At 24.5% G+C, this 16,858-nt stretch overlaps 3 protein-coding genes across 5 annotated transcripts in view; 2 read left to right on the forward strand and 1 right to left on the reverse strand.

Moving 5' to 3' along the window:
* Positions 1-1,608: 1,608 nt before the first annotated feature.
* Positions 1,609-16,858, forward strand: part of LOC122512649 (calcium release-activated calcium channel protein 1) — a 55,004-nt gene continuing 39,754 nt past the window's right edge. The window contains exons 1-2 of one of the 2 annotated variants that reach the window (XM_043628598.1): positions 1,609-1,825; positions 10,905-11,008. The gene's annotated coding sequence lies outside the window, so the exon portion shown is untranslated. Of the gene's footprint in view, positions 1,826-10,904; positions 11,009-13,358; positions 13,805-16,858 lie in introns of those variants that run through there. The other variant, XM_043628599.1, reaches the window with a different exon arrangement.
* Positions 3,851-12,523, reverse strand: LOC122512644 (ankyrin repeat and KH domain-containing protein mask-like). 2 transcript variants are annotated; one of them, XM_043628593.1, is made up of 3 exons: positions 11,971-12,523; positions 10,445-10,605; positions 3,851-8,020 (listed from the first exon to the last, which is right to left on the reverse strand). In XM_043628593.1, the coding sequence occupies exon 3, from the start codon at positions 7,913-7,915 to the stop codon at positions 5,057-5,059; it is 2,859 nt and encodes a 952-aa protein (XP_043484528.1). In that variant the 5' UTR covers positions 7,916-8,020; positions 10,445-10,605; positions 11,971-12,523; the 3' UTR covers positions 3,851-5,056. The 2 variants fall into 2 exon arrangements, with proteins under 2 accessions (XP_043484528.1, XP_043484527.1); XM_043628592.1 differs by having other exon boundaries at positions 10,425-10,605.
* On the forward strand, positions 14,123-16,826 carry LOC122512650 (thioredoxin domain-containing protein 17-like). The gene is made up of 3 exons (XM_043628604.1): positions 14,123-14,478; positions 14,666-14,747; positions 16,549-16,826. The coding sequence occupies exons 1-3, from the start codon at positions 14,274-14,276 to the stop codon at positions 16,703-16,705; spliced, it is 444 nt and encodes a 147-aa protein (XP_043484539.1). The 5' UTR covers positions 14,123-14,273; the 3' UTR covers positions 16,706-16,826.

A 16,858-nucleotide genomic window follows, 5' to 3' on the forward strand; every position in this document is an offset into this window, starting at 1 on the left:
AGACGCTGTGTGAGTCTATTTATGTGAATTGTCGAGAATGCTCCAACGGAAATAATGCTTCTTTTGTGTTTGTTGTTGTCCAAAATGGCGTCGTGGCGGTTAAAGCTAGTTTCACACTATTCGGAAGGGTGCCTCCCACCCTTCCGACCCCCTCCTTTACTACCCAACCTTGCTTTTTTTTCGAGTTTCCCCTCTTTCACTCTCTTTAACTCTATGGTTATATTGGAAAAAATTTTCGCACTCTCTCGAGAAAATTGTATTCCTCTTTCATACCCATTCATACCTCTTTGTGTCTTTGTATGAACAAACTGTTCTTGAACTTAAAATTAAATAAACTAGGTAATACAATTAAACTGCCAACGGCAAAATTGAATACGAATTAAATTAATAATATCGTATTTAAAAAAATTTGCTATTTAATTACATACCCTTAAACTGCATACGAGAAAACTGTAAATGATTTTATAGACCTGAATATTCAAGTATTAAAAAAATAACTAAACGAAAAGTCTTGTCCTGCTTATATTGCTAAATAAATAAATACCAAAAAATAACCGAAAAAAGAATTTAGAAAAAATTTTTCTAAATTATGTAGTTTCAAAAATTAGCAAAAGACGAAAATTTACTTTCCGAATTTTTTCTATATTGAATTCACAATTATTTAATAACGTAAATTCTAAGAAATCTCCTTTTCGCAGAAATTATTATTTACAATCAAAAATCAACTAAAATATTTAATTAATTTTTAAAATTTAATTTTTAAACTTAGAGATAGAAATATATTTCAAAATAAATTTTTAGTACATTTGCTTATAATAACTACTTTTTTTAAAATTACAATAAATTGTATATAGAATATGTAAGAAAAATAGGAAATAAATATCTATTAATTGGGGGGGGGAACTTTAATTATATTTATAAGAAATAAATTAAACAAATTTAATAATTTCTAATTAAGTGAGTTATTTTTATTAATTAACTTTTTTCAGTAAATGGAAAACTGGTTTTCTCATAAGTTTTAGAAGAAATTTATTTAAGAAAAAGAGGCCAAAAAAAAGATCTTAAAATTTTTAATATGATATAAAATTTAGACCTGATAAAACATTAAATTTTTAATATAATATCAAAAATGATTATTTAAAAAACTAGTATTTTAGGGCAAAAAACTTTATGAGCAATGCAATTATAATATATATATATATATAGATATAAAAATATGTATACTTATATAAAAGAGACTTAAATATGGATTTTTATATAGAAGCAAAAGCAATATATATAAACATATATATAGATATACATATATATTTAAATATATATAGATATACCTTTATATATAAATACATATATAGATATACTTTTATATATATACATATATAGGTATACATTTATATATATATATATATATATATATATATATATATATATATATATATATATATATATACATTTATATATATATATATATATATATAGATGCATATCTCGTGCAGCTATATATCTATATATATGTACATGTATATCTATATACCCCATACATACATATATACACATATATATCTATATCTTTATATATATATATATTTATATATATCTAAATACCTTCGAGTAAAATGGAACTACTTGTAACCTAAAAAACAGACGTGAATTTTATTTTATAAAATAAGTTGAAAGCCATTTGCAAAACTTGTAAACCAAGATGAATTAGCATTGCTCTATATCTATATATAGTTGAAAAGTTTAAAATTACACTTGATATTTTTGTGTGAAAAAGGATATATTAACATTGAAAACGATGGGAATAGTGAGAAACTACAGATATAAGGTAAAATATAAGATTTATTTGTTTGATAGAATTTATTGAAAATTCTTTCCTCAAGTTTCATAACGGATAGATATTTAAAGTGCAGTTATAAAATAATAGTATGCTACTTCCATAGTCAAATGCGACTTAAGATAATTTTTTTTGAATTTATTGAAAATAATATATTTTAGGCATTTCGCTTTATATATATATATATGTATATATATTTCTATATACAATATATATATATAGTAATATGTATATATGTATTTATATATATATATATATATATGTATTATGTATATATAAATATATACAATATATTTTATTATTTTCATTTACATTTTTATTATTTATTTATTTATTTATACAAATATTTATATATAAATAAATATAAATAATAATAAACATTATAATTGAAAAACTAAAATATAATTTTAAAATATTTCAAACAGAGTTTAAAAAGTAAAATTTTTTTCGTTAAAATAATTTTTAAACAAAAACTTTTGGGCCAAAATTTGTTACTTAAATAATTTTTAAATTAAAAGTTTGTTAATTACTGAACTTTTTAATAAAAAAATTCGTTAATTAGTTAATTTTTAAATTAAAAATTCTTTAGTTATAAAAAAATATTTTAATTAAAAATTTGTTAGTAAACTAAATTTTGAAATGAAAAATTTGTTAGTTAATTTTGAAATTAAAAATTAAAATTTTAATTTTTGAAATTACAATACGATGAACAGTGTCAGGAAAAAAACTAACGACAATAAACAATACCTAATTTTTGTATAATTATATTTATACAGATACAATAAAATTGTTGTTTTATATTTATAAATTCAAAACGTACAAAAATTTTTAAGAAATACGAATTACGTGACATTGCGCTGTACATATTTCTCTGTCTGATAACAAATTAATATTAAATTTTTTGTTTTTTAATTGTTTATTTAATATTATTTATATATATTTTTTTGCAATTTGTTTATATTTATTTATATATTCAATAATATTTATATATATTTAATACTATTTATTTATATATTTAATAATATTCATATATTTAATACTATTTATATTTTATATACTCAATAATATTTATATATTTAATACTATCTATATATTTAATATTATTTATATATTTATAAATATATATATATTTATTTTTATATTAATGTTTACAAAAATTTGAACATTTTATTGCCATAAAATTCAAGAATACAGGGTAAAAATGTAGAGTAATTTTTACTATACTTTATAGTTAAACTTTTGAAGGGTCTGGAATTTTTTTTCGTAACTTTTACTTCTTGTCGGAGAAAATATTGTCCAAATTTTACATTTTTTGGATAGCAAATACTAAATTTTCTTTGAACTTTTACTCTTTGCAGAGTAAATTTTACCAAATTTTTACTTTTTCCGGAGTAAATACTAAAATTGAAAAAATTTTACCAAATTTTACTTTTTCCAGAATAAAGACTAATATTTTTGTAAATTTTTTTTCCAGAGTAAATTTTGTCAAATTTTACATTTTTCGGAGTAAACTTTGACAAATTTTACTTTTTCTGGTCTAGAAAGGAACTTTTTTTTGCAACTTTTACTTTATTCGGAGTAAATACTAAATTTCAAAAAATTTTACCAAATTTTACTTCTTCCAGAGTAAATGCTAAATTTTACCAATTTTTACTCTTTCAAGAGTAAATTTTGCTTTTTCGGAATTAAATATTTGTAATTTTTACTTTTTCCGGAGTAAATAATAAATTTAAACAAATTTTACCAAATTTTACTTCTTTCGGAGTAAATATTTTTTTGCAACTTTAACTTCTTTCGAAGTAAATTTTACAAAGTTTTCATTTTTCAGAGTAGACTTTGACAAATTTTACTTTTTCCAGAGTAAATTTTACGAAATTTCAATTTTTTTCGAAGTAAACTTTGACAAATTTTACTTTTTCCGAAATAAATCTTAATTTTTCTGCAAATTTTACTTCTTACGAAATAAATACTAAATTTTTAAAAATTTTACGAAATTTTACTTCTTTTGGAGTGAATGCAAAATTTTTTGCAACTTTTACTCATTCCAGAGTAAATTTTACCAAATTTTACTTCTTCCGAATTAAATTCACTAATTTTTACTTTTTCCGGAGTAAATTCTAAATTTGAAAAAGTGTTATCAAATTTTACTTCTTCCGGAGTAAATGTTAAATTTTTTGCAACTTTTACTCATTCCAGAGTAAATTTTACCAAATTTTACTTTTTTCGGACTAAACTTTGACAGATTTACTTTTTTGAGAGTAAATTAAAATTTTTTTTTACAAATTTAATTTATTTCGGAGTAAATTTTACTTTTTTTTGAAAGAAATGCTAAACTTTTTACAACTTTTAGTCCTTCCGGAATAAATTTTAATAAATTTTACTTTTTTCGAAGTAAATACTAATTTTTTTGACAATTTTACTGCTTCCAGAGAAAATACTAAATTTGAGAAAATTTTACTATAAATTTTACTTCTTCGGGAGTAAATTTTACCAAGTTTTACTTTTTTCTGGAGGTAATACTAAATTTTTTGTCAATTTTTAGTCCTTTCAGAGTATATTTTAGCAAATTTTACTTTTTCCAGACTAAATACCAAATTTTTAGCAAAGTTTTACTTTTTGCGGAGTAAATGCTAAAATTTAACAATATTTTTACTCCTTTAAAGAGTAAATTTTGCCAAATTTTTACTTTTTTCTAGACGAAATTTTATTAGTTTTTAATTTTTTCGTAGTAAATTCTGACAAATTTTACTTTTTCCAGCGTAGAAATGAATTTTTTTTTGCCACTTTTACATTTTCCGGAGTAAATTAAACCAAATTTTACTTTTTTCCGGAATAAATACTAATTTTTCCTAACTTTTACTTTTTCCGTAGTAAATACTAAATTTGAGAAAATTTTACTTTTTCCGGACTAAATACTAATTTTTTTTTTGGTAAATTTTACTTTTTCCGGAGTAAATTTGAGCAAATTTTACTTATTGCAAAGTAAATTTTACTTCTTCCAGAGTAAATACTCAATTTTTCGCAACTCATACTTCTTTCGGAGAAAGAATATAAATTATAAAATAATTCCAAATTTTACTTGTGACTAAAAAAAAAAAATTCCAGATTTAACTGTTAAAAGTCTAGTAAAAATTACAATACTCGCTCTCTTTATCCATGTACTAATAACAAACGAAGAAAATAACAAATTTTCCCAAAAATACAGATAAAATAACATTCCTTTCAAGTGCAAGCCGCCGAAAGTCTTTGCAAATCAACAACAGACAGATACTGAAATATAAATTCAATCTCCGAATTCGATAATTGAATCTGATAATTTCTCTTCACCATCCCAAACACAAGGTTCGTGCACCTCTTCAAAAAATTCCGTCGCCGAATACACTTTTGAATGTTAATCTTCAAAAACTCATCATAAATGCTAAATTGCCCTCGGGACATCTCAACTGTCTGTAGGAATCTCTCATTCCTCGTGTACCTGACAATTTTCCCCACCGGTTTCGTGATAATATCACTAAAAGTCACCGGATAGTTCACATCAATCTGCTTACTCCTCATGCTGAATTTCTGCCCCTCGCATTCATTCCGCCAGTCCAGAAGTTTGTGCTTTGTGCAAAATTTCAACACTCCAGTGTGACGAGAATGCGTCAGCAAAACAAGTCTTGCGATTATTTGTTTCAGAATAGTGCGGTTCGATTTTACAAACAGCGCCCTTTCGTCGAGTGTTAGAAGGTCCTCGACGTTCTTCGAGTAGTCGATGAGAAGGAGCTTTGCATTGTACTCCAGGGAACTGTTGTTGTTGATTGTGATGCTGTAGCGGGACTTTGAATCGTTGTATTCGGTCAAGAAGTTCAGGAGTTGTAGCGGAGTGTCCAAAGTGTGGGCTTTTTGGAGCAAAAATTGGGAGTAGCATTGTATTTCGTAGTCGGTTAGGTGATTGAAGATGGTAGTTAGCAGCTCGGGGTGGAATTCGATGATTCTTCGGGGGTACGATTCGGGAAAGTGGGGTCGAGGGTACGAGGAAGTGTTTTTGGTGGTTGTATTGTTGTTGGTGCTTGAATTGTTTGTTGTATTATTGTTGGTACTTGAATTACTGTTGGGGCTTGTATTGTTGTTGGTAGTTGTGTTATTGATGGTAGTTGTACTATTGATGGTTGCATTGTTGGTAGTTGTATTACTGGTTGTATTGTTGGTGGTTCTACTGCTGTTGATAGTTGTATTATTGTTCGTAGTTGTATTATTGTTGGTATTTGTATAATTGTTGGTAGTTGCACTGCTGTTGGTACCTGTATTGTTGATAGTAGTTGTATAATTGTTAATAGTCGTATTATTGTTCCTACTTTCAAAGCAACTACTGTTTGTCGTTTCGAAGTAGTTCGCCGTTTCAAAACAACTGTTCGTCGTCTCAAAGCAATTGTTCTTCGTCTCAAAGTAACTGTTTGTCGTTTCAAAGTAACTGTTCGTCGTCTCAAAGCAACTGTTCGTCGTTTCAAAGCAACTACTTTGAGACGATGAAAAGTTGCTTTGAGACGACGAACAGTTGCTTTGAAACGACGAACAGTTGCTTTGAAACGACGAACAGTTGCTTTGAGACGACGAACAGTTGCTTTGAGACGACGAACAGTTGCTTTGAAACGACGAACAGTTGCTTTGAGACGACGAACAGTTGCTTTGAAACAACGAACAGTTGCTTTGAGACGACGAACAGTTCGTTTCCTTCGACAACAGAATAAACCCATTAGTTTTCGTCGGCTCCTTACAGACCCAAATACTCGACGCCTGACTCAACAACCTACAAACATTCTTCCTAGTCAACTTTATCAACAACTCAGTAATCAGCACCAAATCCTTAAACAACTGTAACGTCACCGGCGATCGATCGACCCTACACGAGAACATCCTCAAAGCGAACGAAAGCGGCGAACCATGATTCTCACAATCCATAGTCGGATTAGCCCCTCGCTCCAAAAGATGCCGCACTATTTTCGCCCTCCCCGAAGCGGCCGCAAAATGCAACGGACTATAACGATGCTCCGTTTGCGAATTAACATCAGCGCCGAAATTCAGAAGCAGATCCACAAGCCTCGTGTGCTCGAAAGTCGCCGCTAGATGTAACGGACTAGTGTCTTTAAAACAACTCTCACTCGAGTAGCCAGCCTTTAGGAGAACCTTCAAAATCTCTTCGTCGTTATTCTCAACCGCAATGTAAACCGCCAAGCGACTAGCCAACGATTTAGGACCCAACGTCCTTTTATTTACAAATACTTTTACGAAGTCAATATCCCCGGCTCGAACCGCCAAGTGGAGTTCACTTTCGTTGAAATAGGTGTTCAGGTCCACTTTCGAGTGACAAGTGAGGATGTACTTCCAGGAGCGTTGTCGCAAATTCCGTAAAGAGTGATCCAGAAGGTTTCGTTTCGTCTTCACGCCGATGTCGATCAAGTACTTAAAGATTTCTATGCTGTCCAAAGCGATGCAGATGTCCAATAAACCCAATCGATCTTCGTTGATTGTTCCGCTACTTTTCAACCCATTTTCCAAGAGGTATTTGACGATTTCCAAATTTTTCGTCTGTACCGCCAAGCAAATTGGGTAATGATGACCGTACCGATTGTCGACGATATTCCAACCGTTCTTCATCAGGAATTTGATCATCTCTAGGTTCCTGGTGCTAATCGCGTCATTAAAGGTATTTAGGGATTGAAAATCGTGTTCGCCAAGGACCGCTTCGTTTTTGAATAGAAGCTCCGCGAGGTGAATGTTATTTTTTTCTAGGGCTAAGTAGAGAGGGGTTCGTTCTTTATTGTTGCGAATGTTGACATTAGCACCGTGTTCGAGGAGGATTTTTGTGAATTCGTAACGATCGTTGGCGACGGCACAGTGAAGTGGAGTGTCGCCTAAGTGATTTGTGGAATTTAGATCTATTTTCTTCAGGAGATGGTGAAATTCGTTTGGTTGATTTTCTTTGATTGCGGTGTGAAGGGGAGTGTTTCCGTAGGCGTCTGTGTCTTTCATGCGATCGAGGACTTTTAGGAGAAGATCTATGTCGGATGTGTCGTTGTAGTAATTATTTAGACTATCCATTTTTGGAAAATGTTTTGATTTTGGTTTTATAGGCGAATTATTGTCGCATAATTGAAAGACGAAAGTGTTGATTGATTTTTGATCTTAATGGGGAATGTTGAATTTCTGTAACAAAAATTATTATTTATTTATTACGATTATTATTATAATTCTTACTAGCAAAAGTTACAAGTATTTGCGCACAAAACGCGGTATTTTAGTTTATTATTTCTATTATAATAATTATTATTATTATTATTACACAAAATTCCAAATTTTTTTTATTTACAAACATCAAAATACACTCCTTTTTTTTTTTTTTTTTTTTTTCTTTTCTTCAATTTTTGTGAATAAATTCAGATTCAAAATTTAATTACTTATAATTATATATTACTTTCTAGACAAAAATTAATAAAATTAAATTATTTTCAAAGATTTTAAACTTTTTCAAGGAAATTCAAATATTTTAAAAAATAATTAACTTTTTCAAGGGAATTCAATTATTTTCGAAAATTCTAATTCTTAATAAAATTCTTTTAGAATTTCAATTATTTTCAATAGAATTTTTATTAAATTTCATGAAAAATTCAATTGTTTGAATAAATTCTAATAAAATTCTTTAATCGAATTTAATTATTTTCAAAAATAAAAAAAATGTTTCCCATAAATTCAATTAATTAAAAAAAAAACTTTATAAAATTCTTTGTGATATGTAATTAAATTATTTTCATAAATAGTAAACTTCTTTCAGAATTTTAATTATTTTTAACTCAATTTTTATTGAATTTCTAGAAGAATTCGATTATTTTCATACATAAAAATTTTTTTTTCAGAATTTCATTTTTTTTAGTGTAATTTTAATTGAATTTCTTTAAAAAAATTCAATTATTTTCATAAATAGTCAAATTCTTTTAGAATTTTAATTATTTTTAAAATACTTATTATCAAATTCGTCATAAAAATTCGATTATGAATAAATTTTAATAAAATTCTTTAAGCGAATTCAATTATTTTGAAAAATAATAAAAATTTTCCCGCGAATTCAAATATTTAAAAAAAAGCTTCATAAAATTCAATTATTTTTCTAAATAGTAGAATTCTTTCAGAATTCAAATTATTTTTAATACAATTAAAATAATACAATAATACAAATAATAAAATTGAATACCTTAAAAAATTCAATTATTATCATAAATAGTAAAATTTTTTCAAATTATTTTTAATACAATCCTCATTGAATTCCTCGAGAAATTAATATTTTCATAAATAATAAAATTTTTTTTTGAATTTCAATTATTTTTAGTACAATTTGAATTAAATTTCTTGAAAAATTGAATTATTTTCATAAATTTAAATCAAATTCTTCTTAAGAATTCAATTATTTTCATAAAGAATAACATTTTTCGCGTAAATTTAATTTAAAAATGATTTTAAAAAAAATTAATTAATAGTTAATTTAAAAAATTAAAAAATTTTAAATAAAATTCTTGTTATGAATTCATTTCAAAAATAGTAAAATTCTTAGAGGAATTTTAATTTAATTTTAAAATAATATATAATAATAAATAATAATATAATTATTTTCATAATAAAAAAATTCTCCGCAGGATTTTAATTATTTTCATTACAATTTTAATTTAATTCTTTAAAAAATTCAATTATTTTTTAAAATTTAATAAAACTTCTTGAATTAATTCAATTATTTTCTATTAAATTTCCCTGAAGAATTCAATTATTTTTTAAAATTTTAATAAAATTTTTCACTGAATTTCAGTTATTTTTAAAAATAATAATTATTCGCAAAATTCAATTAGTTTTAATTCAATTCTAATAAAATGTCTCTAAATAATTAAATTATTTCAAATTTGTTAAAAAAAATTCAAGTATTCAAAAATAGTAATATTTTTCGTATGAACTAGAATTAATTTATTTTCAAAAATTTAATTATTTTCTTAAATAATAAAATTCTTTGGAGAGTTTTCAATTATTTTCAATACAATTTTAAAAAAAATTCTTGTAATAATTCTATTATTATTCTATTATTTTTAAGGAAGGTTTATTAAAATATTTTTTAAAAAAATTCAATTATTTACAAAATTGTTGATAAAATTCTTTATAAGAATTCAATTAATTTCCAGTAAAATTTTAATTAAATTCCTCGAAAGAATTTAATTGTTTTCGAAAGTTTTTAAAAAAAATTCTTCGAAACAATTCAATATTACTATCAGAAATTTTAATAAAATTCTACTCAATAATTAAATTCTTTCCAAATCGAAATTATAAAAGTTAAAATTGATTTTTTAATTTTACATCCAACGAGATAAAAGTCAGTGTTTTTTTTTACCATTTTAATCATTTTTTGCATTAGTAAAAATTAGTTTATAAATAAAAAAAAAATTTTTTTATACACAAAAAATCTGCAAAATATAATTTTGAATTGAAAACAATTGTATTTGAATAATTTTTGTTAATTTTTAATCGATCGAAGAATTGAATTGTATGGAATTTCATTAATTTTAAAATTCAAAACCTTATTCAAAAAAGCCATACAGAGGATCAAATTATATTTTCTCTCCATTTCAACTTTCACGTCCTGGGACTGTCATTTTTTCTAATCCAACTGCAATTCTCAGTTCGAACATTGTCTTTTGAAAATAATGCGAATCTTGGAGTCGCAATTCAGATAATTTCAAAAGCATGAACAACAAGATCTGAAAAATTAATTTGAGGTTAGATTCACCATTCAATATTGTTTGGAAAATTAAAAAAATGAAATTTAATGTAGAAAGTATTTTAATTAATCTTCAAAATGAATTTGGAAGCTTAGGACAATATGTCTGACAGTAATTGAATTATTATAATTATTATTTATATATTTTATTATATTATATATTATTATTTATAAACTATTTAGAGAATAATTTTACTTTAAAATTGAAATGTATTAGAAATATTTTCTTAATATTTTTAAAAAAATTTTAACTAATTTTTCTCTATTCTTTATTTTCAGGAAAAAGTGGAAAACCGAAGTTTGTTTTTAATATTCAACCTGAGATGAGATCGACAGGAAATTATTCTAATCAAGGAAAAATTGCATTTATGAGGAAATTTTTTGTGAGTACATTCCAAATTTCTTTTGAAGATAGTTTTTTTTTTATTTTCCACGATTGAAAAACGTTGAAAAACTGAAAAATAGAATATTAACGATTATAAAAATGATAATAAAAGAAATTAATAATAATATTAAATACAGTCGAACCTGTCGGAATGTAACTCTATTTGTAAATTATCTTTTTTTTTTTATTCAAAAATGTCCAAAAAGAATTATTTTTATTTAGTTCAAGAATATTGTAAAAATATTACAAAATTAAATTATAAAACAATTTTTTTTTAAAGGATTGTTTAGTGTAATAAAATTTTAAAAAATCGTGTTGTATTCCGAGAGGTTTCACTATAAACAGTAAATAATAAAATAAAAATAAAAATAAGTGGTAATAATAATAATAAATAAATAGTAATAATAAAAGAAGACAATTAAAAAATAAGGGGTAATAATAAAAGAAAATAATAAATAAATGGTAATAATTAGGAACAATTAATTAACGTCCAAAAGTATTATGCCCAGTGGCATTGTGAATGAGCTTAAAGAAAAATTAGACGAAATTAAATTGAAAGTAAATTGCCCCGTAAATTTATCTTCTTTAGACAATTAATTGTAAATTGAATTCGTATGCAGACAGAATAATTTGACAATATAAAAATTAGTAAAATTTAAAAAAATTCCCCACTAGTCTCGTTTTTTAAAATTGTTAATCCACCTTTTTATTCTTTATCAATAATAAAGAAATTTATTTTTCAACTCGAAAGAAAAAAATTGAAATAGAGTATTTAGATCTCGACTCATTAAATTTTTTTACCAAAAAAAAATAAATTTACTCTATTTTATTTACTTTGCTTTTATTTTATTTATTTTGTTTACTATATTTACTTCATTTAGTGCAAATTTTCAGTCTCTTTTTTATTTAATTGCGAAAAAACTGTCAAAATTTGATTCTATTAATTAGATTAAATATCACCTGATCAATTCTCGGCAGTACGATATAATTTTATGTTCAAAATATTTCATTCTTTATTCGATAATTATTATCAAAATTCATTTTCACATCAAATGTGCGGTAACATGTAAAAGCGGAAGAATCATTTTCCATTCTAAATCGTGTGTGTTACATTTATTATTTCCAATAGAGAAAATATTCACTTCATATATAATTTTTCCTTCTTTGATTTTTTTTCTAAGACACTTGTTATCATTTTAAGTTGATTGCGGATGAAATTTTTTGTTTTGTTTTGATTGATATTTGATGAATGATTGTTTTTTGAAATTTATTAATTTTCCATGATTAATGTAGAAAAAAGCGAGTGTGGCATAAATATTTTCCTCTTTGTTTTTTACATGACTGCTTTTTAGTTCTGGAATAACAAACTGTTGGAATGGGTTGTGGAGAGTAGTTTGTCATATTATTATGTTCATAATTGGAGGTGGGGGAGAGAATAAGGGTGATGCCACACGGTTGAATTGAGAGGCGGGAAAAATTGTTTTTGTCTTTCTCTTCTCACTCTTTCTTTCTCTTTTTCCTTATCTTTCTCTCTCTCTTTCTCTGTGTTTTTCTCTTTTTCTTTCTCTCTCTCTCTCTCTCTATCTATCTATCTTTTTCTCCTTTTTTCTTTCTCTCTCTATTTCTATCTTTTTATTTTCTTTCTCTTTCTATTTTTTTTCTCTTCTTATTTCTATCTCTCTCTCTTTTTTTTCTTTTTCTGTTTCTATCTCTCTCTGTTTTTTTCTTTTTCACTTTTTCTTTCTCTAACTACTTTTTTTCTTTCTTTTTCTATCTTTTTCATTTTATTTTTTTCTCTTTCCTCCTTCTATATCTCTTTCTATTTTTTTCATCTTTTTATTTCTATCTCTCTTTCTATATTCTTCTCTTTTTCTATTTTTTACAGGTGTGAAAACACTAGGTGTTTTATTGCACTGTGAAAAAACTTAAACATTTATTTACTTTAAATTTTGCCAATTACGACAGTATTTTTTTATTCAGGTGTGAAAAACACCCTTACATTTTACGTTTTTCATTTTTTTTTTTTAAATTTTGATTTTGCCGATTACAATAGAATTTTTCGATCCATGTGTGAAAACACCTTTACATTTTATGTTTTTCATTATTTATTTAATTATTTTAATATTAAAAAGAAAGTAATTATTCTTCGCGAGCGTAATAGCGTATAAAACATTGTGGACAAAGCGCAATGTGCAAATTGTGGAGGAACCCTTAACAGTTCCCCCCACTCCGTCTGCCGAACTCAAGTGTCACACTTCGGATGTTCGACCCCTATTTTCCCTTCACTTAACTTCCCAACCCTTTTATTTTGACAGATAAACAGGAATTTCCATTCGGAAAAATTGAATTTGTAAACAATAATAAAGAAAAAGTGGAGAAACAATTAGAAATCATGTTTTATTAATATTATTATGATAGTTTACCAGTTTTTTCTCGAGTTCGGAATATTTTTCTTTAATAAAAACAAATGTGTCATTTTATTTAACAAGTGCTGACAACGTTAAAAAAAGGAAAACATATGTTTTAAGATCGTGTAGACGTTTTCTGTCAAAATAACGTGTTTTGTTTACTAGTTTAAAGTACCGTTAAAATTGGGAGGTTTTTTTTGTCCCTCTTCTCTTGAAAATTGGCGAAAAATGAGAAGTTGAATGAGAAAATTCGTGATAAAATTAGCAAAAAATTAAACAGTGAATAGTGAAAATAATAGGAATTAATTTATCGTTCTTGAAATTTTCTCAATTTTGGATTAATTCAAATGAGAATTTTTATTTCTACTTGCGATCATTATCAACTGGTAAGTTTTTTTCTATTTCAATTTTCTTTTCATTTGATATAATTTTTACGAAGAAAACGAATAAATATTGTCATCGTCGTCAGTGATTTCGAACAAAATCACGAAAGTCGCGAAATCGCCTCGAGTGATAGTGACATAACCTAAAAAGTAGAAAATATTTTTCCCCTCTGTCGAAAAGAATTTAAATTGTTTAAATCGTTTCCATTAAAATATTATAATTCGTAAGGAAAAATAGAAAAATTAATAAACACGGAAATTTTTATACATTTTATTTTATATAAGGAAAGAGAACATTTTTTTTGTCACATTGGCAACACTGAAAATTTCTTATCAACAAATGTCAAATATCAAATTTCGATCCATGTTATGTTGAGGATTTGAAGAATTTGACGGGAAAAGTAGAAAATAGTAGGAAAAGTACAAGAAAAGAGAGTGAAAATTTATCATTGATAAAGAGAGGCGACAATTAATGCTTCATTGGAGTTTTGGTTTAATTAGAAAATTATCAAAATCAGCAAAAGTACCGACAAAAATGGTGAATCGACATCACATTGAGGGTTATGAGGAATTTGTGAATTATATGAAAAAATTTAAGGAACCGGATGTAGTTTATATTTTATACAGTGGAAGTAAATTGCCAAATGGTAATAGTTGGTGTCCCGATTGTGTCGTTGGTAATTATCATTTATTTTTTCTATTTTTCTAATATAAAAAAAAGAGAAAAGTGATTCTCGAGTAACATAACCTTAAAAATATAATCTATTGTTTTCATATCTTTTTTTTGATAAGAAATTGATAAAAATTGATAGGATTTTTTATCGAAAAAAATATATTGATTTGAAATTAATTTTCATTTGCCAGCAATGCCACATGTCGAGAAAGGAATTGAATCAGCGCCGAAAGATTCGCATTTTGTCTATGTTGAAGTCGGTGATCGTCCTTTGTAAGTTTTCACTTACCTATGAATTATTTTTTTTTTTTTTTGTTAAGAATTTTTCTCAGGCTTCGCACTTGATAATTAATTTTTTAAAAAGTATTGAAATCCGGCGAAGAATAAAAAAAGATAATAAATAAATTAATATGTAAAAAAATTATTGAATTCTTGCGAAGAATTTAATTAGAATTTTTGAAAATAATTGAATTTTTTTCGAAGAATTTTATTACAATTTTTGAAAATAATTGAATTTTTTCGAAGAATTTTATTACAATTTTTGGAAATAATTGAATTTTTTATTACAAATTTAAAGAAAAATTCAATTCTTTCAAGGAGTTTAATTACAATTAATTTGAAAATAATTGATTTCTTTCGAAAATTTTATTAAAATTATCAAAATTAATTGAATTTCGAGTATTTTAATTATAACAATTGCAATAAAATTAATTGAAATTTTAGGATACAATTAATTATTTACTAAAATAATTAAATTCCTTTGAAAAATTATAAAAAAAATTATATAGAAAATAATTGAATTTGAAATTTTTTTTTTGAAAATTTTCTTTAAAATAATTGAATTTTTATGAATTTTTTTTTATTTATGAAAATAATTGAAATTTGTAAAGAATCTTATTAAATTTGTTTTTAAATAATTGAATTTTGCAAAGAATTTTATTAAATACAAAATTCAATTATTGAAATGCAAAAATAAATAATTTATAAAATAATTGATTATTTCTAAAAATTGAATTCATATTAAGAACTTTATCGTAATTTTTGAAAAATAATTTAATTCCTTCGTAGAATTTAAAGAAAATTTTTTAAATAATTGAATTTTTCGAGAAATTCAACAAAAATTGAATTTAAAATAATTGTAATTGCTGCAAAGAATTTTATTATTTATGAAGAAAAATTAAATAATTTTTATTAGAATTTTTGAAAAATAATAATTGAAAATAATTGAATTCTTAGGAAAATTTTTTTTTAAATTTATGAAAATAATTGAATTTTATTAAAAATGTACCTATTATTCAATATTTTGAAAATAATTGAATTCTTTCGAAGATTTTTAATAGAATTTTGAAATAATTGAATTTTTTTGAGAAATTCAATAAAAATTAAATTGAAAATAATTGAAATTTTGCAAATAATTTTATTATTTATGGAAATAATTGAATCTTTGAAAGATTTTTATTAACTTTTTTTAAATAAAAGATTTTTTTCGAGAAAATCAATAAAAATTGAATTGAAAATAATTGAAATTACTGCAAAGAATTTTATTATTTATGAAAATAATTGAATTCTTTGCAGCAAAGTTAACAAAATTTTTAAAAATTATTGAATTCTTTGGAGCAATGTTAACAAAATTTTTAAAAATTATTGATATTTTTGGAGCAATGTTAGCAAAATTTTTAAAAATTATTGTATTTTTTGAGAAATTCAATAAAAAGTGATTTGCAAATAATTGAAAAGTTTCTTCAAGGAATTTTATTCTTTTTTAAAATAATTGAATTCTTACGAAAAATGTTGCTTTAATTTTTTTTTAACATAACTGAAGTTTTTCTAAAAATTTTTATTGAAATTTGTTGAATTGTTTCGAAGAAGTTTGTTAAAATTTTCGATAATATTTAAATTGTTTCTAGGAATTTAAGTAAAACTTTATTAAAAATAATTGAATTTCTAAAAAGAAATTTTATCAATATTTTTGAAAGTATAATTAAAAGAGTGCTAAGCTTGAATTTAAAAATTTTTTTATTTTTAAATAAAAAGAAGAATAAATAAATAAAAATAAAATACATAAATATTTTAGTTGGAAGGACAATAAATGTCCATTTCGAACGGACGCAAAGACAAAATTGAACGTTCTGCCGACGTTGTCAAGATGGGGAACGCAGAAACGACTCGAGGGCGATGACTGCTCAAAAAATGATCTCTTGGAAATGCTAATCACTGAAGATGATGATTAAATTTACAAAACAAACGAGTTTAACAAACAAAATATATTTTTATCTTCAAGGACTCTTTTCTTTTTACAACAATGATATAATTTTTTAAATAATGATATAACAATGAAAAATAAAATGAGTACAATTGATTTCTTTTTTTGTTTTCAATTTCAA

This window comes from Leptopilina heterotoma, unplaced genomic scaffold, assembly GCF_015476425.1.
Source record: "Leptopilina heterotoma isolate Lh14 unplaced genomic scaffold, ASM1547642v1 Lhet_123, whole genome shotgun sequence".
NCBI lineage: Eukaryota > Metazoa > Arthropoda > Insecta > Hymenoptera > Figitidae > Leptopilina > Leptopilina heterotoma.

Coding starts and splice junctions, on each gene's coding strand:
- LOC122512650 (XM_043628604.1), top strand. CDS start 14,274: ATGCTTCATTGGAGTTTTGGTTTAATTAGAAAATTATCAAAATCAGCA. Junction 14,479..14,665: donor GTGTCCCGATTGTGTCGTTG/GTAATTATCATT, acceptor TTCATTTGCCAG/CAATGCCACATGTCGAGAAA. Junction 14,748..16,548: donor GAAGTCGGTGATCGTCCTTT/GTAAGTTTTCAC, acceptor TAAATATTTTAG/TTGGAAGGACAATAAATGTC.
- LOC122512644 (XM_043628593.1), bottom strand. CDS start 7,915: ATGGATAGTCTAAATAATTACTACAACGACACATCCGACATAGATCTT.